This window comes from Mixophyes fleayi, chromosome 1 (assembly GCF_038048845.1).
Source record: "Mixophyes fleayi isolate aMixFle1 chromosome 1, aMixFle1.hap1, whole genome shotgun sequence".
In the NCBI taxonomy this organism is placed as follows: domain Eukaryota; kingdom Metazoa; phylum Chordata; class Amphibia; order Anura; family Limnodynastidae; genus Mixophyes; species Mixophyes fleayi.
Genome location: NC_134402.1, coordinates 336,954,368 through 336,979,990, shown reverse-complemented (window position 1 = coordinate 336,979,990; position 25,623 = coordinate 336,954,368). Strand labels below are relative to the sequence as shown.

The window sequence follows — 25,623 nt, the reverse complement described above, 5'->3', positions numbered from 1 at the left end:
CGCCACTGTTGTACACTGGATGAATGAAGAGATATTTACCATTTACTCCTGACTCTAACGCTTTCTGTTTTTAAGAGCATCTATGAAAAGCGCCCTCGGTCTGATGCACTGAGACGCATTCAATGCACAGTAAGTGCAGCTTCAATGCACCCCCTAATGTGTGTACATTTATACCAAGCAAATCCTTATGCTTTAATTGCTTAAATCCAGCCGCCCTGATGCATTTCTTTTATATTTTATTTCTTACTAATGCATTCAACTATTTTTTTTTAAGTTACATTTAAAAGGTGGAAGTACCCGGTGAATCAATCGTCAGGGTCCACATATGACCAGTTGACAAACCCTGGTGTAGATAATGTGCCCATAGCACACAGAAACCTTCATACTGAATGTAAGAAGAAAGACTTTGTGTGACAGCCATAACCCACAGGGCTGAAGGGAAACTCTTTCTTCATGTTTCGGCCTCATACACACATGTGAGATAAGAGTAGAATAAACAGCAGGATCACTCTGAGATAATATACATAGGTGTTTGCAGCGAAATGAATGACAGTCTATTACTATGAACTATTTTCATTGTTCAGACAAACAGAATAGCCTAATAAAATCTAAGGCGGAGTATCAGACTGACATACATACATCTATGAAGTTACCAGAGGATCCTCTTGTGGGCACCAAGCCTAACTGAGCTCTGTGACATGCCTGAATCTAAAACAACACCAAAAAAGTAATTTTATTATATCTTAAAGTGGTCCTGCCCCAAGGAGAAGCATGGGAGTTAATGATTTATTGAAAACATACTGTTTTTTAATGAATGTTTGCAAATAAAGTGTTTTACTCAGCCTTGTCATCCAGGACGGGCCACTATATACGTACTCAATACACTTTATACTAAACAGCATATGTGGTCGAACTGTCTGCCCTGCGCTGGCCCCGTTCCTCTACTGACTACTGAGAAGCACCTGGAGGGCTGGTGTGCAGGAGATGGGACTCAGCTCTGCATGTTCGGCTAGTTAGCCTACAATAACAATAGCTGGGCTGTATCTCCCTAGTGCCACCTTATTTTCAGTACAACGGTCCTCGCAGCTCTTCTAACTAGTTGGGAGAACAGACAAAGAGGAGAGAAGTCAGCAGTACTGTCATCATATGTTGTATAGCATATTGGACACACTATGATACAAATCTCCTCAGTGATTTTGGAGCAATTTAATAGCAGTGACTTATTCAATAAATAAATAAACCCCCTCCCTGGTGACAGGATCACTTAAGCATTTAGCAGTGGCTTATGTAGCTAGGATTCCTAGTGTACCTTCCAACACAGTGTAGTGACCATTTTGCTTATTCAATCACGCAGATTTTCACTTCCCTTATCGTCCTAAATGAAATATTAGAAAGCAAAGTACCACTGTACAATACAGGGTTCTGGATAGTCAGTTAGACATGTGCAGCATAATCAGTCAATCTACAGATATAACCAATCTGTATATCTAACCCTACTTGTCTTCTGCCCATTCACTACACACTAACAGGTCCCCGTGTGATTTGCTGTCTGGCACAATTGGCCAGTTCTATTCAGTTTCCCCACCCCAAACAGGAAACTGATCCTGTTGTTCAGGCCAAAGGCAGTATTGGCCTTTGTGTGGCCTGCTTAAAGCACACAGGGTATAGGAAAATAGGTAACACAACATATACTGGATATGATGCTCTCTCATATAAAATGATCACAATGATCTATAATTATCCTATCAAAATTCATAGGCTCATTATTGTACAGGTTGGTAAATGCAGTTGGAAGATGATCACCATCAGACTGTGTGTGATCATCTTCTGACAGCACCACAGTGACGGTGGATGACATCTGGCTACTCTGGCCGAGTGGTAGAATCAAAGTGTGTGTGGCCATTAGGTTGCTTGCAAATAAATTATTCAGGCAGCAGGTGCATTAGAGGATAAAAATAAGGTATATATACACCTCAGGCAATTGTGTTACACGACTGGCTAATTCATAATTATGGTTTTCAAGTGTTGGATCTTGCTAAGAGTGTGGAGCAAAATTTAGGTATTTTTTTTTAAAATATAACCTGGAGTGTAGCTGGCCCTTAGTACTTAGTAGTTACATCTCCAGGAATTACATATGGGATAATATAACATGTAAATGATAAGGATATGGTAAGTCACCAAGTAGTTCTGTGACCACATAAAGGTTGCAGGCTGATTGCTTTTACACAGGTCGCATATCATTATTATCACTTATATATTATAGAAACATCACATACAGTCTCATTGTCCGCTGTAATTTTCTGTACTTTTTATATATACAATTCTATTACAGCTGAACATACACAGGTCTGTGCAGTGTTATAATAGCGAATAATTGTATTGTGTTATTTTTGGTTTATATGTGAATGAAACTTTAAACACTGAAAATGAATACTTCCAGTATAGATATAGTTTACCTTGGCCAAAGTAACTGCTACGCAGAACAGGAGCCCATAGCAACAAGCATTTAATGACTGCAATGTAGATTAATAATTAAAAGGGATAGATTGTTACCTAGCGTCTCTATAAGCAACTTAAAGCTAAAGTACATTATAAACAAAAGTGATTTTTATGAAAATATATGTGTTAAACATATCCATGATTACATAGAGCTTAAGTTCCACGTCCTACACACAGATATGTCTAACATTTGTGTTGCAGGGTCCATGCACAATTATGCATTCAAGTAGTAATATGAGATCCTGTTCCTTTACAGTTACTGATGACCATTGGTCCATGTCTGTTGCTGGGTGGGAAGAGTAGTGTGCATTGATGTAACTCTAGAAAGGTGCCAGGTTAATGAGCCCACACATTACATTGGACATTTTCAGTCAGCATCAGCTAGGACATGTTAAATAACAAAAGTATTAAAGCAAAATATGTGCAAAACAGCTAAAAAATTTTTTAACACATTTTGAATGGTGGTGGTAGGTCCATTTTGAACACACATATATTTAGCATTCTCTAAGCTGCACAAAAGAGTCCCATTACGTCTCTTCATTAGATCTTGTCTTGTTGTGAATGTTCTGCAATGTCAGATGTAATCATGGACTCTTATTGGCTAATCTAGAGGTAGACGCAATAACATTGTGAACATAAATAGGAAAAATGGATGTACAATAGGAATATTTACACACATATGGTTAGTCGGATACATCCCAAGTGTGTATATTTATCTATGTCCCACAACAGCGTAGAGATGTGGTTTGACAGTGCCAATAGTATGACCCTACATGTATGCATGTATGTATATACATATATATACATACATATATATATATATATATATATACACATACATATATATATATATATATACATACATACATATATACATATATATATATATATATATATATATATACATATATACACATACATACGTACATACATACATATACACTGTATCTAAAACAATATAATGTGGTAAAGTGTGATATGAATTCAATTGACCATGCTACTCGTGAGAGTAACGCAGCCCGCACACTATTACTGTTAGTACGGTAAGTTAAACGCAGATTTCTGTTTGCGGCTCTCACCATAGTAAAGGTAATAGTGCACAGGCCGCGTTACTCTCACGAGTAGCGCGGTCAACTGAATTCCCCCCTAGTGTCTTAACAGTTATTTATAAATGCTAATATTTCAACATGAGGGGCCAACTCAATGGAGTCCTTGTTTACTGTATGTCAATTAAGAAATAAAAATAGACAGCCACGACTTAAAATAATATATCTGTGATGTGTATTTGTACACCCCAGGAGAGCATACAGAGCATGGTGGCTTGTCATTGTTAGTTGTTAATGCTAGTCAGATTACATGATGTTTGTATACAATATAATGTATGAAGTGCCATATACAAAAGACAGAATATTGTCTGAAAAAGTTATTAATTAAGGCCAAAGTTGCATTTTCATTATTAAATGTAAGTAAATACAAACACCTCCACGTCTCTGGTTTCCCCTTTAAAAATATTCTTTCCTGTAGTAACCAAATGGAAATGTGAATTATGTAATGGGAATAGGGAGTGACATGAAATAATACAGCCGCGATGCTAATGATGTATCAGCTGGAGGGTTCAACACACAATCAGCCAATCAGAAACGGCTAGATAGTGGTGCTGACAGTCATCAACATCAGTGTTGTTGTAGCAGTCCTCCAGCAACCTAAAAGATGTACCTGCTGATGCATTCATTTCTAACTGTTGCGACACAGTTGTGTTGCAACGATGTGCAAAAACCTATATATATGGACAATACTGCAGTGCGTATCTTGTACAAGTAACATTTACATATTTACTCTAAATGATCCTATTTATGAGCTTGCTGAGGGTATGCAAGTGCAAAGATATGTTTAAGCACATGCTTCACTGACCCACTTGTCTTAAAGCAATGAGGTAACAAAGCAGCTACTGTCATTCAGGCTGTCAGTTTTAAGGTGTGGTTCATTTTGGACAACTTATTATTAATAAAACAAAGCATATTTGGCATGTCCCTCCAAGAATCCCTGCTACCTGTTTTAAGCACTATTCATTATAAGCTGGTTCTCAGATACATTTATTCCAATGGAGGATAACAGCTTTACACTTTCAATCACGTTGCTTTCACTTCCATCTGCAAGCCATGCCCAGGTATACATCATGCAAAGACAGCCACTGAAATCCAGAGTTTCAACATATTGCTAGCAAGAAAACAGGATTTTTGTATTTACCGTAAAATCTCTTTCACTTAACCCAGTTGGGGGACACTGCTCACCTTGGGGTGTAGAGGGCGCTGTGTGGAGTAAGGCACTAAAGATCTATCTAGCCTGCTCCCCTCCTCTCTATGCTCCCTCCGGCCATCATATTCAGTTTAGTTAACTAACAAAGCCACAAGACAGGGCGAAACACAACCAACAGAACAAACAACAGAACTGTCAGAACAAGGATGGGAGCGCAGTGTCCCCCAACTGGGTTAAACTAAAGAGATTTTACGGTAAGTACAAAAATCCTATTTTCACTTGCACTACCAGTTGGGGGAAACTGCTCGCCTTGGGGATGTCCTAAAGCTGCCACTATGGGTGGGAATGCTCATGATAAGGCACGTAAAACCTTATGGCCAAAACTGGCATCCTTGGACATAAACACATGAAATCTGTAGAATCTGGTAAAAGTATGACCGGAAGACCAAGTAGCATCCTTGCACAACTGTTCAACTGAAGCCCCATGTCGCGCTGCCCAAGAAGCGCTAACCGATCTGGTAGAATGGGCCATGAGACCATCTGGAACTGGAAACCTCGAAATGTAAACCTGATGGATAGCTTCCGTGATCCATCTGGCAATCGTCTGTTTTGTAGCTGGCCAGCCGTGCTTATGAACATCATAAAGCACCAAAAGAGAATCTGACTTATGTACAGAAGAGGTACAGTCCACATAAAACCGCAAGGCCCTAACCACATCCAGAAAGTGCCTAGAACTCTGCGGATCCGAAGACCTGTTACCAGGAAAAGCAGGAATGACAATATTCTGGCTAATGCGAAACTTAGATACTAGTTTAGGCTGAAATGACAGTACGGTGCATAGTACCACCCTATCTTCATGAAACACAAAAGGCATGTGACAAGAAAGGGCCACCAATTCCGAGACCCGAGACGACGAAATTGGCAACAAAAAGGCTATCTTTCAAGTCATAAGTTTCAGAGAAACTGACTCAAATGGGTCAAACAGAGGTTTCTGCAAGGCCAAGAGAACTAAATTAAGATCCCATGGAGTTACTGCTGAGGTAAACGAGGGTTGGACATGTAAAACTCCCTGCAAAAAGGTTTGGACATACAGTAAAAGTGCCAGACGTTTCTGGAAATATACGGACAATGTTGAAACCTGTCCTTTAAGGGAAGCAAGGCGCAAACCTTTATCCAAGCCACCCTGCAGGAAAGCCAACAACCTTTCCACCTTTCCCATCTCCAACCTGTTGACAACTTATGGTTCTCACACCAAGTAATGTACAATTTCCAGACATGATGATAATTAGTGGATGACGATGACTTCCGCGCTTGAAGCATAGTCTGAATGACTTTGTCTACTAAACCCTTCTTTTTAAGGATTAGGGTTTTAACATCCACGCCGTTAAAGCCATATGAGTGAGGTTTTGATGAAAGAATGGACCTTGACTTAGAAGATCCACTCTGTGTGGCAGTCGCCAAGGAGGCTCTATGGACATTGCGAGAAGATCCGCGTACCAAGACCTTCTTGGCCAATCCGGAGCCAAAAGAATCGCCGGAACTCATTCGCGTCTGATCTTTTTCGATACTCGCTGCAACATTGGTAGTGGGGGGAAAGATGTACACCAATCCAAAATTCCAAGGAACTGTCATTGCTTCTGACAGGAAGGCCTGTGGGTCCCTCGTCCATGCACCGTATTTCGCCACTTTGTTGTTCCACCTGGAAGCCATCAAGTCTATGTCTGGCTGACCCCAATTGTTGAGTATTTGGGTAAACATATCCCGGTGAAGAGACCATTTTCCTGGATGAATTACATGCTGACTCAAATAATCTGCTTCCCAATTGTCCACTCCTGGTGGGAAGACCGCCGAAATTGCCTGGAGCCATTATTGCGCCCACTTCATGATGCGTGAGACTTCTTTCATAGCCAGGTAGCTGCTCGTCCCTCCCTGGTGATTTGCATAAGCCACAGCCGTGGCGTTGTCCGACTGTATCCGTATTGAATTGTTTCATAGTCAAGACTGAGCTTGGACCAAGGTATTGTACACTGCTCTTATTTCGAGTACATTGATGGCTAAACCCATTTCCACCAGGCTCCAAATCCCCTGCAACCTCAGATCTAAGAGGACCGCATCGGTTATCACTACAGTCCAATGGGGCAATCACCATACCAAGGATAGCCGAACAGGAGCTGACAAGCTGAATATCTGGGCTTCCAAATGAGTGTCTGACCTTTTCCAATGAGATAAAACCGCCATTTGAAGAGATCGGGAATGAAAACAGTTCCACTGCACCACCTTGAAACAAGACACCATGCAGCCCAGTAGCTTCATACATTGAAACACTGATACTTTTTTGAGAGCCAGCATTTTCCTCACCTGGGTCAGCAAAGTGATAAGTTTTTCTTGAGGTAAAAACACCTGCTTACACCTAGTGTTGAACCTGAGTCCTAGAAATAACATGTTTTGCAAGGGAGTCAGACTGCACTTTTTGATATTTAGAATCCAGCCATGGTCCTGTAATGTCTCTGCTGTTAAACGTAGGTGTTCTCGAAGGAGAACTTCTGAGTTTGCCTTTATTATGTAGGGTAAGTAAGGAATAAGCTTTACCCCTCTTAGGTGTAAGACTGCCGCCATTACCGCCATTATTTTGATAAAGACTCTCAGTGCCATGGTTAAACCTGTCACAAATCGGGATCTTAGCCGCACTTACCTCATCCGCCGCTGTCATATCACGGCTACCTGGGTCCCTTCTGGTCGTCTGCAGCATTCCCATCCTCCACACCTCCGTTTGTAAACAAACACATACTGTTTGTTCTGCTGCATGGGCGCGGCCATCTTGGATGCAGTCAGGTGATCATTCCAGACCAACCAGATTCAGCAGCTGTGATCACATGAACTGATCAGCCAATAGTTGTTTGAGACACCCTATTTAAACCTGCTGCTGTGATCTGTTCATTGCCAGAACAACACACTTCTCTTCAGAGGATAGTTCTTGGCTCCAGTGTTCCTGTCTGCATTCCTAAGTGCAGTGTTCCTGTCTGCATTCCTAAGTGCAGTGTTCCTGTCTGCATTCCTAAGTGCAGTGTTCCTGTCTGCATTCCTAAGTGCAGTGTTCCTGTCAGCATTACTAGTGCACTGTTCCTGTCTACATTTCCAGACTGCTCATTCCCCTGCTATATTCTACAATCAGCAAGAACATGAGCAGGAAGATCATCCAAGCTGCTAGGTTCTGTTTCAGTCCTGCTCCAGCTAGTCCCAAGGGTCCCGAATCGGATCAAGAAATACAGACGACCGTGACAAAACCGAACGGAAGGGCCCGGAACTGAAAGTGATCTTGGGCCACGCGCAAACCTGAGGAGCTTGTGGTGACCTGGCCAAAACGGGACATGTAGGTACGCATCTTTGATGTCTAGAGACGCCAAAAATTTGTCTTTTTCCATAGAGTTTATGACGGAACAAATGGATTCCATCCGAAAACTTGGTACCTTCAAGTATGTATTCAAATCTCTCAGGTTCAGGATCGGATGATACTACAAATCTGGTTTTTGTACCAGGAAAAGGTGTGGATAATATCCCAAGCCCTTTTCCTTTTTGGAACTGGGATAACCACACCTGAAGCCACCAGATCCCTGATGGCTCCTAGGAGAGCTACTCTCCAGACCTTGTCTCTGAGAAGAGGTGTTGACATGAATCTCCTGGGACCCAGACCTTCTAGATCCAAAATGAATCCCCGTGAAATCACCCCTTTTACCCAGGTGTCTGTGGTTGAGCAATATCACTGATCCCGAAAATTCAATAAGCAAGCTCCCACCACTACAGTCCCCGGAGGGGGGCGGTAGCAAGTCAAGCTGAGGGCTTCTCTGCAAGTTTGTTCGTAGGACGGTGTCCCGACCAAACCTGTTTGCCTCTCTGGCTACCTCCACCTCGAGGAGCAGAAACACTGCACTAGTAATGCAGTCAGGAACACTGCACTTAGGAATGCACAGACACAGACTGCTGGCAGTGCTGACATCCACTTGGTCTGGGAGCCAGCTGCTGCAGCCGCGGTCCCCAGAGCGGCCTGCCACGCTACCTGGACAGCAGGTGTGTCCTCAGGCACTATTTGTGGTGCTGGGTGACCCTTTTCCTGGGGACCAGCATCTGTAAGGGGGGGAGGCACTAAAACACCTTAGGCCTTCTCTCTCACTGAAAGTCACGGCGTACACACCGATATCAAAAGAAAACTATTCTAACCAAAAACATTTAAATAATAAAAGCTAAACTAAAAACGTGCCCTATTAAAAAAAACTGAATATGATGGCCGGAGGGGGCATAGAGTGGAGGGGAGCATGCTAGACAGATCGTTAGTGCCTTATTCACACAGCGCCCTCTATACCCCAAGGTGAGCAGTGTCCCCCAACTGGTTGTGCAAGTGAAATCCAGGTGCTCTGCCTCTCTTGCAAACAAAAGCTACACCTCTAACTTTGTCCAGTCAAATCATTTTGATGATTTGAATATGTGGCTTATAAGGTTGCTTTTGTGCATGTTGTTTGCACTGTGCCAGACAGGAGGATGTGTATATCTGGTATTGCCTACTGCTGGCCCCTACTTGCCACTGGTTGAGCCAAATGATGTGCATGTCTGTCTTCAAAGACACACGGTGCAAAAGAAGACAAGATGAAGTCACAAACATGCAAAACATTCACAAATGACATACATCTTTGTACTTACCAACGTATCTGTTTTTGTTCCAACAAGAAAGACAGAGCAAGTATCTGGTTCATTCTCCCTGAGAGCATCTTGAAGCCATTGTCTGGAACATGAGAGATCACTGTGTGAATACTGCAGGTATGTGTCTTCTATGGAATCCTGCCACATGTTTATGTATCAGTTCACGTTTGCCTGATCACAGACCTGATACTTACTTTGTGTGCTCCAGCGTATGGATGTCACCCAGATCAAACGCGGTAATAATCACTGCAAGATGAGGGAATTGACAAATAAAAACAGGATGACCAAACCTCCAACTTGAAGTTTTATAACTGTGCCAAAAAACAGAAGCCAACACAGTATGACAGTTGCACCCACATGCCTTGTCCAGGTTTTGTTCACAGTTGTGCAGGGTTTGGATGATAGTAAGATCAACTCACCTTGCGCTCCTCTATAATATGCAGACGCAATGCATTTGAATTTCTCTTGTCCAGCAGTGTCCCATCTTTGTATGAAAGGGAAATAATACAGTATTAAAAAACTTAGATTAAATATACTTTGTTTCATATATATGTATATTTGACACTACAGTGTTCCTGCATCAGTGTGACAAGAGCTTGACCTCACTACTCTGTGCTGTTAAAGGACCCTGCTCATTCCACTAATTAACTCTCAGTCTGTGGCCTCCTGCTTGCCTACATTCACTTCTCACATTATGACACTGCTCTCTGGAAACTGTACTAGTTTCTACAAAACCCTTACTGTAGGATCCAGCTGGAGAGAGCCATTGAGGATTGCATTACTTTACGTTTACATTACATAAATGTGTCTTGAGAGGCAAATGTATAGAGCTGGGTAGAGGTGAAACTACCTGAGAAGTTTGAATCACTGGCCATAAATCCTCCCTGGCCAGTGATTCACTAGCGGAAGACTGATACAACGGAGTCATCAATAAGCTCCTCACTGACAAGACGAAGTTACCTATATTTTCAGTGGGGAAACAAACCCGATCGCCTCTTGGTGAGGACTCAATGTGTGCAAAATGCTGTTTCCTTCATACAGATGATTAAGAACAGCATATGATAAAGGACAGCATATAACCCAACAGATAGCTAATTTATTACACTAACTTATATCATAAAACAAACAGGGCTCCTCAGGCTGGAAATATCCTAAAAAAGAAGTGTATAGCCACTTATTTGGAAAATAGTCCTATTTTTCCCAACAATGTCTTGAAGTGCATATCACAATTCTTCATCATCAGCTATTTATATAGCGACACTAATTCCGTAGCGCTGTACAGAGAACTCACATCAGTCCCTGCCCCATTGGAGCTTACAGTTTACAGTCTAAATTCCCTAACATACACCCACACAGACTAGGGTCATTTTGATAGCAACCAATTAACCTACCAGTATGTTTTTGGAGTGTGGGGGGAAACCAGAGCACCCAGAGGAAACATACGCAAACAGAGGGAGAACATACAAACTCCACACAGATAAGGCCATGGTCTGGACGCTAACTCAAGAACTTAGCACTGTGAGGCAGAAGTGCTGACCACTAACCACTGAGTTGCCCTATTCTCCCACTGTTCCAGTTACAGAGCAATCTTCCTGCTAAATATAGATATAAAACTTTATTCTAAGCTGGTTTCTAATTGTCTTAATTTTTTTTTACATTAACTAATTCATAGTGACCAGTTAGGCTTTGTCCTGAGCATGGAAGCCCAAGATAACATTGCAAAAATAACTGAATCGATTCAGATAGCCTTTGGCTCATTGAACCTCATGTTACTCTTATCCATAGCAGACGCTGAGAAGGCCTTTGAAAGGGTAGATTTACTTTTTATATCATGGGCTCTGGAGCACATGGGATTGGGTACTCTTTGTCTGCATAGAATTCTTTTGCTTTACAAAACTCCTACAAAAATGAATGGCTCTCTTTCGGATTCCTTCCACATTAGGTAGGGAACCAGACCAGACTGCCCTCTTTCCTCTTTCATCTTTGTTCTCTTGTATGAGGGTTGCCCATGAAAAATGTAAACTGGGCTTACTTGCAGATGATTTATTGGTGATTGTCACCACTTCTGTGACTTCTCTGCCAAATTTGATGGTGGAATTTCATAGATTTGGGCAGCTGTCCAATTTTAAAATAATTTATTGCATGTCAGTGACCTTGAACGTCTCTGTGTCTTCTAAAGGTTTTGAAGGGAACAACAATCTTTCCCTATTGCAGGGCACCCAACCCACATTAAAAGTCTAGGGATACTCATTACAAAATATCTTGCACACTTATATAAGGTCAATTTGAAGCCAATCCTGCCCAAATTAGAATTTAAAGGATTGCAAAACCGAGGTTTTTGCTGGCTAGGGAGGATTAACATAATCTATAACAGGTCCTACCCTACATCATTGGACTAAACTTAGAAACCTAACATATATCTCCTCGCCACTTTTATCTTAAACCTGTTTGCACAAAACCCTGAGATCCTACTAAGTTTACCACTAGGGGCTTTGACTTCTTGGTCCAAGGATGGAGTCCTGAGGAGCAGCCGCTAATGGATTCCAGAACAATAAGACTTTACAGGAGAGGTGGACTCTTCTGATTTTGGTCCTACCTATAAATCAGATATTATCTCTCAGGGATGGGCCTGTCGTGGAGTGCGGGAAGAAAGATGACCTTCATTGAGGAGATCCCAAACACTCCATTTCGCATTATGTAGGTGGCTAATTGAGAATTTAGATACAACAGAATTGAAATATGGACATTCCTGGGAATGGGATGTAAAGGGTAAAGTGGAAGAGCATAAATTTTCAGTTCACATTTAACAAGATCCAATAATGCATTAAATGTGCAGCTGAAATTCTGGGGGGCATTGCGGGTATGTCCCAGAGGTGCCACAATTCTGGTTACTGAATGTATCAAATATCTCAATTTCTCATACAATAAGACTCTTCTCAAACATTTAAATAGTGCTATAGAAGCGGTAATCCCATTACACTGGAAGTCCTCCTCTCTACTAAGTATAATGATTAGCTAGATTAGATTTTAACATGGCAACCTCAGGTCATGATTCGGAATTTACAGCAACCTGGCTAGGATGGCTAGAATGTAAAGACTAGCCACTCAGACAGTGTCATTGATCTCCCTCCGAAGATAAGAGTGAAGTTATTAAAACACATTTATTTATTTATTTATTTAGTTGTGGGGCAACTATACACATTTAACAATCTGTCAAGATGGATTTACTATGTAGTTATTAAGTTCTATCCATTAATAGTGTTCAATGTTATCTTTATTTACTCAGTACTCCAACATAGATTTCTAACCTGCATAAAGACTTACAAAGTCATCTCAGTAATACTTGGCCTTCTATAGTAATGTGATTTTGGCAAATTGCTAATGACCAATGCAGCTGGGCATTGTACCACAACAGAATAGTACCTGGCTCAGAATCATGGTGGATCATGTGTTTGTGGAGTACAATATTTTCTTGTCACAGAACAGGGAAACAAATCTGTATCCTGCTCATATATTCCTAAATAGCGCTGCAAGGAAGATATTGTAAGATCTGAGTTACAATTAACTTACATCTGGAGGTTGAAAGGTATACCCAAAATTTCAAATCGTTCAATCTCAAAATCAACGCCGATTGTTGCTTTATAATCACGATCAAATACATTCTTGCAGAACCTGCCACAATCAAAGGAAAAGCAGTAGTTAAAGCATACTGTCCCTCTTTTGGAAGTATTGTCCCTCTTTTAGCGCCAAATACCCCAGTGTGATATATAAACTTTGGATGTGCTGTATATTGCATGAATGAGCTTTATTAGCTGCTTTCCAATGGCTCCCAAAAGTTTGTCTGGATTCTAAATCCAACATTATAGCATCCAAACAAATAATTTTAGCTTGCTTTAATGCTTTACAATGTTTGTGGCTTTGTATAGCCAGTTATGTTTATTTCCATTTGTATCAGAAAATTACCTATGGCATATGCATGTCTATGACGGAAAGCAAAGGACCAGAACCTAATAAGAAAGACTATTTTTATACAAATAAGGCATAACACATTTAAAACATAAAAAAGCAACATTAAACTTATAACAGTATTTATTTGTTCATCCAAAACCTGAAAGGGCCTCTTTAAATAAACAGTAATAAGATATAAAACATTAGAAGGGCAAAATTACTAAACTTAACACAAAATAAATAAACACAAACTAATCTGGTCATAGAAGACCACAAAGTAAGATATAAAACTTGGGGATGTGCTGGGGATACTAGAGTAGCACATATATATGAGGTGGGACAACATTGGACATACTGGTGCAGAGTAAATGTGGTACGAGACAGGAGCTTTGTACAATACAACTTCTGCAGCTAGAAAAGCACCAGTTCACCGTGCTGACATACTGAAGTGAAGGGCACACTTGCTCCTAGCAATTAAGCTCTGGAGATGCTGCATGCAAAGGCTCATGGTTAATCTACAGCAAATCACTAACAGTTCTGCATTAACATTTTGGCATTTGCATGTGCTAAAGAAGTATCAATTAATTGATTAACAGGCTGATAATAGGAAAGTTGAATTAAAAATCTATGGACGGACTAGCACAAAATGTGTCACTATAGCAATGAACGTTTACATAGGTGAAATACAGGGATATTTTACTTTTATGGTCATTGAAAAGGTAATATTCAGGTGTATATTGTAAACATGTATTTTGAATATTAAAAGGCGCTTTGCCATATTGGATTGACAATTTGGATTTGGATTTTAGATTTGGATTTAATGGCAACCTTGGACCGTCCTGATTGATAAGGCTTATCTATTACAAGTAGGGCTCCTAAGGTAAAATCTAAAGCAAACTATATAATGTACAATGTACCTGTTTATCAGACTGGTTTTCCCCACATAAAGATCCCCCACCATCACAACTTTCGACATCTTCAATCTGTAAAACATCACAATTAAAATTAACAATAGAAAAAAATGGTATAGGCCTCTTGCTGTCAAAATGACGCGATCCGCGGTGAATAGCGTAATTTTGGCGCCACCCCAGCTACAAAATTGCATTTTTTTTCTTGGGGGCGGGGCCAAAATGACGCGATTCGCCGTGCCCCGCCCCTCCAACCACGCCCCCCTGCCTGGGATCTCCCGGAAAGAAGTTGAAAAAGGTTGGCAAGTATGTAGTAAAGTCATCAATGTTTACCTATGCCCAAAGTCCATGTTTGCATACAAAGATATCTATAACAAACACTCATTATTCTGCTGCTTGCATGTTTCAGCCTAGTGTTAGTATTGAAAATCCACCTTACAATTATCTTTAGTCAGTTTAATAAGTCAGATGAACTACACTGCTAGATGTAGAGATGTAGTTTTGCAAAACAGGACCGTCAAACATCTGCTCTACTTGTGTTACTGTAAACATTACTGGATGGGGTAAATTAAGGATGACTATCGCAGTGGTTCCCAAACTTTTGCAGTTCGCGGCACCCTTAAGAGTCTCCATAATTTTTTCAAGGCACCCCTCCAAAATAATTACTGAGCAGCCCCGTTTTATAAGTAGTCAAAAAACGTAATAAGTATTTAGGTCAGGACAGAAATACTTATTTAGTTGTATGCAAAAATAATACACATAAATCCAAGGCATTTTCAATTATATTTCTGTTAAAGAATAATTTACAGCTAACACACTCTGTGCCCCCTGCATCCACACACTCTGTGCCCCCTGCATCCACACACTCTGTGCCCCCTGCATCCACACACTCTGTGCCCCCTCTGCATCCTCGCTGTGCCCCCTCTACATCCACACTGTAGCCCCCTCTGCCGTGGACAGGAAGAAGAAAAAAAAGAAAAACTTACCAATCCGGTGGCACCCGGGACTCAGCATCCTCTCTCCTGCCGCTTCTCACTGAATATGTCGGCATTCAGTGAGAAGAGAGGAGGGAGGAGCATGCTGGGTCCCGGGTGCCGCCATATTGGTAAAAAAAATAATTTATTTGGATTTTATTCTTCTTCCTGTCCACGGCACTCCTGTGACAGCGCAGCAGCACCCCTGGGAGCTGTGGCGCACAGTTTGGGAACCTAGGGACTATCACCTATAACAGAGATGGACAATAGGTGCACCTACAGCCAAAAGCTCCTACCTAGTTTATTGTCAGATTTGTTATTGCTTGTAACGCTTGTTTATAATACCTGCTGGTATGTTATTACATAGAGGTATCTCTTTCTTTGATTAAATGTATTGTTTTAACTTATTACTTAGATTAAGAGTAGGTTTTTGAAGGTTAGTGGGCCGCGCCATCCAGCCCCCAAAGTGTTTGAGGTTGCCCATCACTAATCAATAACAAGTCCTGCAACTCAGATGCGCTTAAAAAACAACATTTTTATGTGCCTGGAAACTTATAGCTACTGGTTGTGTGTCAATAGTTTACCAATCAGCATGTTGAACCAATATTTTCAACTATTTGTTGAAAAGTAGGTTATTTACTGTAGAGTACATTGTTTGGAAGCTTCATCAATCCTGCATACTGGTAGTTGTAAAAAATTTATATTTGTTTCATGCAGAAATACACTCAATTATAAATGTAAAATTAACGTACACATTTTTATTACTATCAAAGCCTGGGAACACTCACCCAAAGTTTCCAGCTTGGCGCTGCTGGCAGGCATTCTTCACCTGGGCATCAAATTGTGCTTTATATTGGAGACAGGATTCAGCTGTGTAACACTGAAAAGTAAAACACAGTCAGTCTAAACAATCTGCGTGTATTTAACAGCGGTTCCCAAAGTGTGCACCACGACTCCCAGGGGTGCCACGGCGCTGTCACAGGGGTGCCGTGGCGAGGTAGAGAAAGAAACAAGAAAACTTATCAATCCGGTGGTGCCTGGGACCCAGCATCCTCCCTCCTTGCTTCTCACTGAATGTCGGGCATGACGTCATCACGCCCGACATTCAGTGACAAGCGGCAGGAGAGAGGAGGATGCTGGGTCCCGGGTGCCGCCAGAATGGTAAGTTTTTTTTTGTTTTTTGTTTCCTCTTCCTGGCCCACGGGATGCAGAGGGGGGCAGAGTGAGAGGATGATGCAGAGGGGGCAGAGTGAGAGGAGGATGCAGAAGGGGCAGAGTGAGAGGAGGATGCAGAGGGGGCAGAGTGAGAGGAGGATGCAGAGGGGGCATAGTGAGAGGAGGATGCAGAGGGGGCAGAGTGAGAGGTGAATGCAGAGGGGGCAGAGTGAGAGGACAATGCAGAGGGGCAGAGAGAGAGGAGGATGCAGAGGGGGCAGAGTGAGAGGCTGATGCATAGGGGGCAGAGTGAGAGGATGATGCAGAGAGGCAGAGTGAGAGGATGATGAGGATGATGCAGAGGGGCAGAGTGAGAGGAGGATGAAGAGGGGGCAGAGTGAGAGGAGGATGCAGAGGGGGCAGAGTGAGAGGTAAATGCAGAGGGGCAGAGTGAGAGGATGATGCAGAGGGTCAGAGTGAGAGGATAATGCAGAGGGGGTAGAGTGAGAGGAGATGAAGGAAGGCACAGAGTGTGTGGAAATGAAGGAGGGCACAGAGTGTGTGGAGATGAAGGAGGGCACAGAGTGTGTGGAGATGAAGGAGGGCACAGAGTGTGTGGATAAAGGGGGCACAGAGTGTGTGGATGAAGGGGGCACAGAGTGTGTGGATGAAGGGGGCGCAGTGTGAGTTAGCTGTAAATTATTCTTTGACAAAAATATAATTGCAAAAATTCTATAAAAATATTATTTTCCCTTGGATTTATGTGTATTATTTTTGCATACTCACTTTTACGATGCTGGATATCCTGACACTACTTACCCGGCAGGATTACAGTGAAGACCGCATCGCTGACTCACTGGAAACAAAGGCAGCTTGAAAGACAGACTGCACTAAATTGCGGCAGCTGAAGAGGCCGGCAGCGTCCGATGACGTCAGAATGAAGAGACACTGTCATCCGAGCTCTTAAGGTACTAATTTAAGGAGGCGCCGCCTGTACAAGGTTCTTTACTAAACCATGTACATTGCCGGGGTAAGTAGTATCGGAATATCCAACATCGTAAAATAGTACCAACCCCTATAAACAGCAGTGAGTATGATACTGAAGGAAAACAACAGACACACAACTACTCCAAGCTGGTGGATAATCACAAGAATACCTTTGCTGCATGAAAGCAAAAACCTTTCTCTAGAACCAGCAGAGAATGGAGGATCATTTAAAATAAATGTATTTCTGATAACTACAGTGACTGATTCATGTTGTGTGCCGCTTGCCTTCCGTGGTCCCTCCTTGTTCCATTCCAACTATGCTGTACCACCAGAAGGTGCCAGGGAAATGAGTCGCCAATGATTGCATTATTTTTGGCGGCTGATAGTACTACTGCCAGGTGCGGAGCAGGCATTGCCAGGGCGAAAACAACATTTGGGCAGGAGCACTCTCTGCTAACAAGAGAGCACACGATAGCATTAATATGTCAGCACGTTATAAATTAAAGATTGTGGGCTTAATTCATTAAGGAATACAAATGTCGATGCGTGTCGATAATATTCCAGTAGCAGACACTGCCCCTACTGACTTCATTGTAAAGCTATCAAATTCCATTCACTCACATTCCTACTTCGACCACTGCGTATGTATGTATATATATATATATATATATATATATATATATATATATATATATATGTACATATATATATATATATATATATATATATATATATATATATATATATATATATGTATATATATATATATATATATATATATATATGGATAAAACATTCAGGGACAATTCTGCAACTAGGAATAGGAGACAATCGGGGAGCATACATATGTAAATAAATAGGTGTTCTGTAGACGACAGACTTGTTGCGCTAAGTCCATTGTATTGTTAGAGCTGAAGCACTTGCCTTTGGCATCTGAGAGATGAGCCTGTCTCTGGGCACAGGAGGTGATTGCTGGGTCAGCATGGTGCAGCGGGTCTCCTCGGACTCTAGGGCACAGGACGGCTGTGGGGTGCTGGAGAGAGAATTCGGGGACTGCCAGGGCAGTGTACAGAGGCCGCTACACGGTTACCAGGGCAACGACTACCAAGCTGTGGGCGGGGCCTCACTGGCATCACAACGCGTGTGAGGCGGGGCCACAGATTAGGCCCCTGGGCAGTACTATTACGAACACACACACAAAAATAAGGAATCAGTGGTGTGCTGAGCGAGGTCTTGTCACGAAATGTACATGTATCTTCTTTAATGTACATCACCTTCATGCCATATTTAATTGATATATCCCTGAACACTACACACAAAAATCAAATATAAATATGAGCTGATGCTTAGGCTTTTGTTGCTCTCCAGCTATTGTGGAACTACAAGTCGTATATTGCCTTCGATTCAGGTTGGCTTGTCATTTGATTCATACTTGTGACGTATTTGCTTGTTACGTATATTGCGTACATTTGCAGTTAAACATACTTATATTGCGTAGCATGGTATTCCAGACGACGCTCACTACGCAAAGGAGATAATGGTTGCCTGGCAACCGCTGTACGCTCACACTTTGTATTTGGCTGAGGACAACAAGTAGGGTCAGTGATCTGAAGTAGTGCGGTGACTGCTGAGCTCATCTACCCGACATTGTAACTTCCATACAGGTATCACAAGCCATGATGGCAAATATATAATGCATTGACTACCATCACATTCACCTAGCTGTCTAAATATGTCACCCCCTACACCAAAACGGTTATTTCTAACCTACACATCGACTCGCAGCTTTTATAAGTGAACCCTTAACACACAATGTTATAAAATATTATGTACTACAAGTAATACTGTTACATACCTACCTGAAGTGCAGTAACACTTAACTGCAACACATATATTACACATCATAAGGCTATGTACACACGTGTTTACAATGTGCTTTTGAATACATGTTAAAATACAAGTAAAAATACATCTACACATGCAAAACAGTAAGTTGTTTTGTTTAAACTAAACACATATGTAAAGCTTTCTTAAACATATCTTATTGTATTTACAATGCACTCCCGTTGATATTAATGTGAGGTTTAAACTTACACTGAAATTGAATTAGAAATGTTCAAAATAATGTGTGAAATGCACATTAAATGAACATAAATATCAAAATATATAGGGTACCCTTCACTTGGTGTATTTATTTTTATTTTCATGTTTGTTTACAGTTGCATGTGCTTTAACTTGCTTTAGAAACACATAATTTTAATGCCAGCAGGTACATAGCCTTAGTTAACTCTTTCTTACTACCACTCTTAATACAGTAACAGTCATGTTTTTCTCATAGATCAAGGGACGTTGTACAAGTCATGTTTTTTTTCTGTAGTACAGGAATGGCTGAAGCCAGAATATCTACTTATATACCCCCTAACATCGACCCCACAAAAGCCCCAATTGCCTTTGGAGAGAGGGCATTGCCAAAACTTAATGAGGAGCTGAGAGACCCTGAGTTACTCACTCGTCAGAGAGCCCTAATGGCACTTTGTGACCTTGTGCACGATCCAGAGAATGTCTACCAGGCAGTTAATTTGGGTAAGTCATGCTATCAAATAATATGAATTTCCTTTATTTTCTTTAACTTGTTGCACAAAACAGAAAAAAAGCACATATTGTTTCATATATCCATATACACAGAGATTGTAGAGCAGGCTCATATATCCATATACACAGAGATTGTAGAGCAGGCTCATATATCCATATACACAGAGATTGTAGAGCAGGCTGAGGCTCATATATCCATATACACAGAGATTGTAGAGCAGGCTCATATATCCATATACACAGAGATTGTAGAGCAGGCTCATATATCCATATACACAGAGATTGTAGAGCAGGCTCATATCCATATACAAAGAGATTGTAGAGCAGGCTGAGGCTCATATATCCATATACACAGAGATTGTAGAGCAGGCTCATATATCCATATACACAGAGATTGTAGAGCAGGCTCTTAGTCTCTGACTGGCCAACCAGTCAGAGACAAAAAATATCTTAGGTACTGCAAAGAGCCAACTTTACCTTTTTATATGTGTGTGCATATACATATACCCAGTATACACACTCGCATACATACCATACACACATACATTGAAAATATAACACAATTTACAATATCTTGCTAAGAAAAAAGAAAATATCCAACACATTGCCAAAATGTTCAGAATAATCATTAATTCAGCACAAATCTGCACTGCACAGATCTTTCTTTGCTGCTGGGTCCAGCGGAGGAGGGTTCAAAGAACTACTTATAGTCTCTTCACAGTAACTCACACTGTTACTGCCAGAGGCGAACGCAGGATTTAGAAGGGGGGGTTTCCGCCCTCCCAGGGAAAAAAAAATAGAGTGAGAGAGAGAGCTGCTGCGCATGCGCAGCAGCTCCATTTCAGCGAGTCTGAATTCTACAGCAGCCGCGGCGCTGTCAAGCAGCATCCGCGGCAGTGCTGTATTATACTACAATACAGCACTGCCGCGGACGCTTCTTTGACAGCCCCGCGGCTGCTGTGGAGTACCGTTGGTTCCCGGAGGGGAGGGGTTTCTGGGGAACCAGAAACCCCCCCTGCGTGCGCCACTGACTGCATTCACAATCCTTCAGACCTCTTAATGTGCCCCCCTTACATGCCCATTACATCTCCCCACATGCCGTTACACTTCCCCCCATGCCCCTTAAATGCCATCAGATCTTCCCACATGCCCCTTAAGTACCATCAGACCTTCCCACATGCCCCTTAAATGGCATCAGACCTTCCCACATGTCCCTTACATGCTATCAGACCTCCCCATATGCCCCTTACATGCCATCAGACTTCCCCATATGCCAGCTACTCATATGCCATTACATCTCCTTACATGCCTATCAGCCTCTTCACATGCCATCACATCTCAAATGCTGCTTACTCAACTCTCCCACCTCCCACCCTTAGCCGCTGGAGCCTCTGCAGATGAAGGAGGTAGAGCCCACTATACACTCTCCTCCTTCTCTTATTTGATTGTCTGTGACACTGTGGCTGCTCTGGGTCAGTTGAGCAGCAGAACTTTTTTACAATCTACCCCTGCCAGAGCCTGGATAATTATACTTTGTTGATGCTTCTGGCCATGAGCTATATTTCAAAGCTCGAAGAGCCGCATATATATACTCACACACACATATATATATATATATATATATATATATATACATGCCTAATGTCTCAAACTGACTCTTATGACTGTATGTTTCTAAACCCCCCCCCCCCCCCCCCCACACACACTCAGCCCAGATCTCGTGTCATTTGTCAACATTTGGATTGTAAGCTCTCACAAGACAGGCCAACTTCACTCTTAAGTTTCAGGTTTTGCAATGTCTACTGTCTTTGTAATTCTTACAACCTGCATAGCATTATGTAAAATGGGAATTCTGAATGGGTCCTGTTTCAATAAAGTTTTTCTCCTTTTACATGCCAGGCATGATGTTATTGCGTTATGTAATTATTTAATGAAAGAAAAGTATATACATGCACCTCTTAGAAACAAAAGTATTTCTCATCTAAATAAATGCAGTATCTTCTTCAGAAATTGAAAACAGATTTCAAACAATGCCTCAAGTCCTGACAGCTGCTGATTTGTATGGTTTCCATTTGGATAGTCTGTGGCCTCAATGAGATAACATTTGGCATTATCAAAAAAGATTATTAGTAATTCCAGATGATTCAAGTGCTGTTTTTCTCTGAACCACAAGATGGCTCTGAGACACAGGAATATTGGCCACTAGATGGCTCTTTGACAAAGAAATTATTTCTAATCACAGTAGGTGGGTGAGCTAGATGACCAACATCCATCTTGCTGATTCTTTGTTAATGTAGCTATACAAAACCTATGGTCTCCTCCTGTGAGTCCAGTGTCTCACTTAAAACCCCAATTTGCTTATCTTTACATTTAAATATTTGGCTTTTCCAAATACTTGATCCTGGTACAACAATTGTGGCTAAGTTATATGACACGTATGTATAGTAGACTGCGCTCCACGCACATCTGTTATTGCAGTAATGTAATTTATTTATTGTAATTGTGCCTGACTATGAGTCAAATACATCTTGATATTCATAACATATTATAGTGGAGCCTAGAACTGTATTGGGATAACATATATAGGACATGTAGTGCCTGTATGTGTATAGTAAATATACGCTGGCCTATAGTGGACACATGTAGGGCTCATTCACGCCTATCTGCTATTAATGCAGTTTTTAGACACTATGTTAACACCTGAAAAGCCTCATCAAAAGTAGAATGAATGGTTTCCTATGGGTTTGTTCCCACAATTGATATACAAATAGTAAAAAGTAGTCACTAGCCGTGCAACACAAGTCTGTAGCCAAAAGCAATATCAAATAGGGGCTTTACCAAACACCCTCCACAACATATAAATACAATAGTCGATATGGTAATATGGCGCTGATCGCTTACATACAGGAATAATATAACATAAAAGGATTTTAAAAAATAAATATCTAGATATATATAAAAATTCCGATGAAGCAGTCAATTATCAAGAATAGTCTTACATATAATCGTCCCACAAAGTATTGTTCCTTTGAGTCTTCAAGACCATTTCAAATAATTTTTCAAGAATCCACTTGTTATTCTTAGATGATTGTCACGGGCACTAGGAGTCTTTACCCAGGGATCACCAGGTGATAGGCTTACCAGAGCAGTATAGGTGGTAATATGGTACTCTGGTAGCAGGGTGATCACGGAACAGGAAATAGCAGATGATGAGATGCTCAGGAAAGTCTATGACTAGCAGCACTGGCAATATGGAGGTAGTAATACACGAGGAACTGTATGGACAAAGGACACGTGAAGGTAGTCAGTGGTCTGCGGTAGCAAGTTGTACCACTGCTATAGTGAGGAGGAATGTCCAACAGAAACGAGGAGGTGATGAGAGTCAGCGGTCTGCGGATAGCAAGTTGTACCGCTGTCTGAGTGAAGGAATGGAATCCAAGTGGAGGTATCCGGGGAGTCAGTGGTCTGCGTTAGCAAGTTGTACCACTGCTATGTGAGAGGATACTGGAGCAGGTGAAACTGGAAACAGGGGTCAGTGGTCTGCCACTAGCAAGTTGTACCACTGAATATATATGTGAGGAGGTGCACGGGGAGAGACTGCAACACAATATATACACGGGCACCTTGACTTTGATCCACAACAATATGCACAATATAAATGTATAAATGACTGAACAACACTGCCAATATAGAAAGTCTCTTGAAGTAATCCAGCATGAGATAACACAGTCAATGATGGCAATAGACTCAGCGGATAGTACACTCCAGAGGAGAACCAACACAGTCCAGCAAGGTATGCAATACACAGCACAGTCAATGGGAAGTATGCATACCGTGGTTCAGGAGAAGGCAGTCAGACAGAAGTGCAGAGATACCTGAACGGCAGGAGGCCGGCAGGATGCAAAGTCCCTGGATGGGTGAAGCGGTGGTCTAGCAGGTGCAGCGCACAGGTAGGTAGACCAGCAGGGAACCCAGGAAGGCGTGGAGAGCGGATCAGCAGTAGATGGATGCGTAGCGCTGAGAAGTAACAGCAGCGGGTCTCTGCGGGAACACGGAGGTAGCCAATAGCAACCAGCAGGTGCAGTAACGATGGGACACCAGAGCAGAGTTGAACTGGAACAGTTGATCACGGAGAGTAGCGGGTAGCAATAGTGGCAGCAGACTCAAGTAAACACGGGAGAGTAGACAAGAGCTGAAGACTGAAGCGCACAGGGGCAGCGGATAGGAATCAGCCAAACAGTCACGATGAAACACAGACGGGTTGCAGGTTGAAGACTGTAGTGCACGGAGGCAGCGGATAGGAATCAGCTAGCAGTCACGATGATGAAACACAGACGAGTTGCAGGTTGAAGACTGTAGTGCACGGAGGCAGCGGATAGGAATCAGCCAAACAGTCACGATGATGAAACACAGACGAGTTGCAGGTTGAAGCCTGTAGTGCACGGAGGCAGCGGATAGGAATCAGCTGGCAGTCACAATCATGAACAGGTGAGTGGATGTGAATGAAAGACTGTAGTGCACGGAGGCAGCGGATAGGCATCAGCTAGCAGTCCCAATGATGCATGGTAGAGTTGAAGTGATTAGAAGACTGTAGTGCACGGAGGCAGCGGATAGGAATCAGCTCACAGTCACGATGATACAGTAGATGGTAGAAGTGGTATGGGAACCACAGTAGTAGAAGTGGTTTGGAAACCACAGAGGTAGAAGTGGTTTGGAAACCACAGGAATCAGCTGGGCTGAATAAACGAGGAAACACAGGAACACCTTCAGAGACTCATGGGGAATGAGACTCCAAGATCAGGCAACGTGGTGTTGACCACAGGTGCTTAATATAGGGAGGTTGCCTGATCTGCCAATTAAGTTAAAGGAACATACACTGAAGGTTTAGAAAGGGCTGCGCATGCGCAGTCCCTCAGGATGGAGGACGGCCACGGTTCCTAAATGTCCGGGAAGAGGCACTCACGGTCCGGTGAGTGACAATGATAACCAGGAGCAGGGCCAGATTAAGGGAATGGACTCCCCTGGGTTAAAGGGGCCTCCACTCCCCTGTGAGGCCCCCCCTGTGAGTCCCCCCCCATCCCGTAAGCTCCCCCTGTGAGCCCCCCCCCCGACACTTACCTCTCTGTTCTCCTGTCACTGTAGTCCTTCCACGGCGCGCTGTAAGCTCCTTACTGAGGAGATCTTGTGAGAGTGAGACTTGATCGGGCTGGGGGCGCCCCCGCACCGATCAATAATGCTGCTGAGCACTTTCAATGGCCCCCTGGATGCCCGAAGGCCCCTGGGCTGTAGCCCAGTTAGAGCTCAGGTTAATCTGGCCCTGACTAGGAGTGATATTGGAGTGTCACTAGCCGATATCCTCAAATATAAAAGGAGACAACAATAGTGCAATATTCCCAATATTATATATGTGCACCCTGTGTGAATACTACTTCCACCGTAGGATCACCAATTGTGAAATCTCTAGATTCAAGACCAATACCCAGAGCCGTAACTTAAAATTTTAGCGCCTGGGGCGAAAAACAAAAATGCCGCCCCACTAGCTCTCAATTTTAACCAAATGAACCTAAAATATTTATAAACTGCGCCCCCCTTTAGTGTTGCGCCCTAGGCGG

At 42.3% G+C, this 25,623-nt stretch overlaps 2 protein-coding genes across 4 annotated transcripts in view; one reads left to right on the top strand and one right to left on the bottom strand.

The window, feature by feature from the left end:
* The window catches only part of RAB36 (RAB36, member RAS oncogene family), a 28,432-nt gene extending 9,845 nt beyond the window's left edge, over positions 1-18,587 (bottom strand). The window contains exons 1-8 of one of the 2 annotated variants that reach the window (XM_075215426.1): positions 18,344-18,587; positions 16,066-16,157; positions 14,313-14,378; positions 13,018-13,119; positions 9,867-9,931; positions 9,642-9,693; positions 9,448-9,529; positions 640-708 (exon numbers count right to left, since the gene is read on the bottom strand). In XM_075215426.1, coding sequence (XP_075071527.1) covers positions 640-708; positions 9,448-9,529; positions 9,642-9,693; positions 9,867-9,931; positions 13,018-13,119; positions 14,313-14,378; positions 16,066-16,157; positions 18,344-18,403 — 588 coding nt within the window. In that variant the 5' untranslated portion in view covers positions 18,404-18,587. The remainder of the gene's footprint in view (positions 1-639; positions 709-9,447; positions 9,530-9,641; positions 9,694-9,866; positions 9,932-13,017; positions 13,120-14,312; positions 14,379-16,065; positions 16,158-18,343) is intronic. The other variant, XM_075215433.1, reaches the window with a different exon arrangement.
* A 375-nt stretch (positions 18,588-18,962) lies between these two features.
* The window catches only part of RSPH14 (radial spoke head 14 homolog), a 135,884-nt gene continuing 129,223 nt past the window's right edge, over positions 18,963-25,623 (top strand). Inside the window, exons 1-2 of one of the 2 annotated variants that reach the window (XM_075215418.1) lie at positions 18,963-19,083; positions 19,802-20,002. In XM_075215418.1, the coding sequence (XP_075071519.1) occupies positions 19,804-20,002 (199 nt within the window). In that variant the 5' untranslated portion in view covers positions 18,963-19,083; positions 19,802-19,803. Of the gene's footprint in view, positions 19,084-19,796; positions 20,003-25,623 lie in introns of both variants that reach the window. The other variant, XM_075215410.1, reaches the window with a different exon arrangement.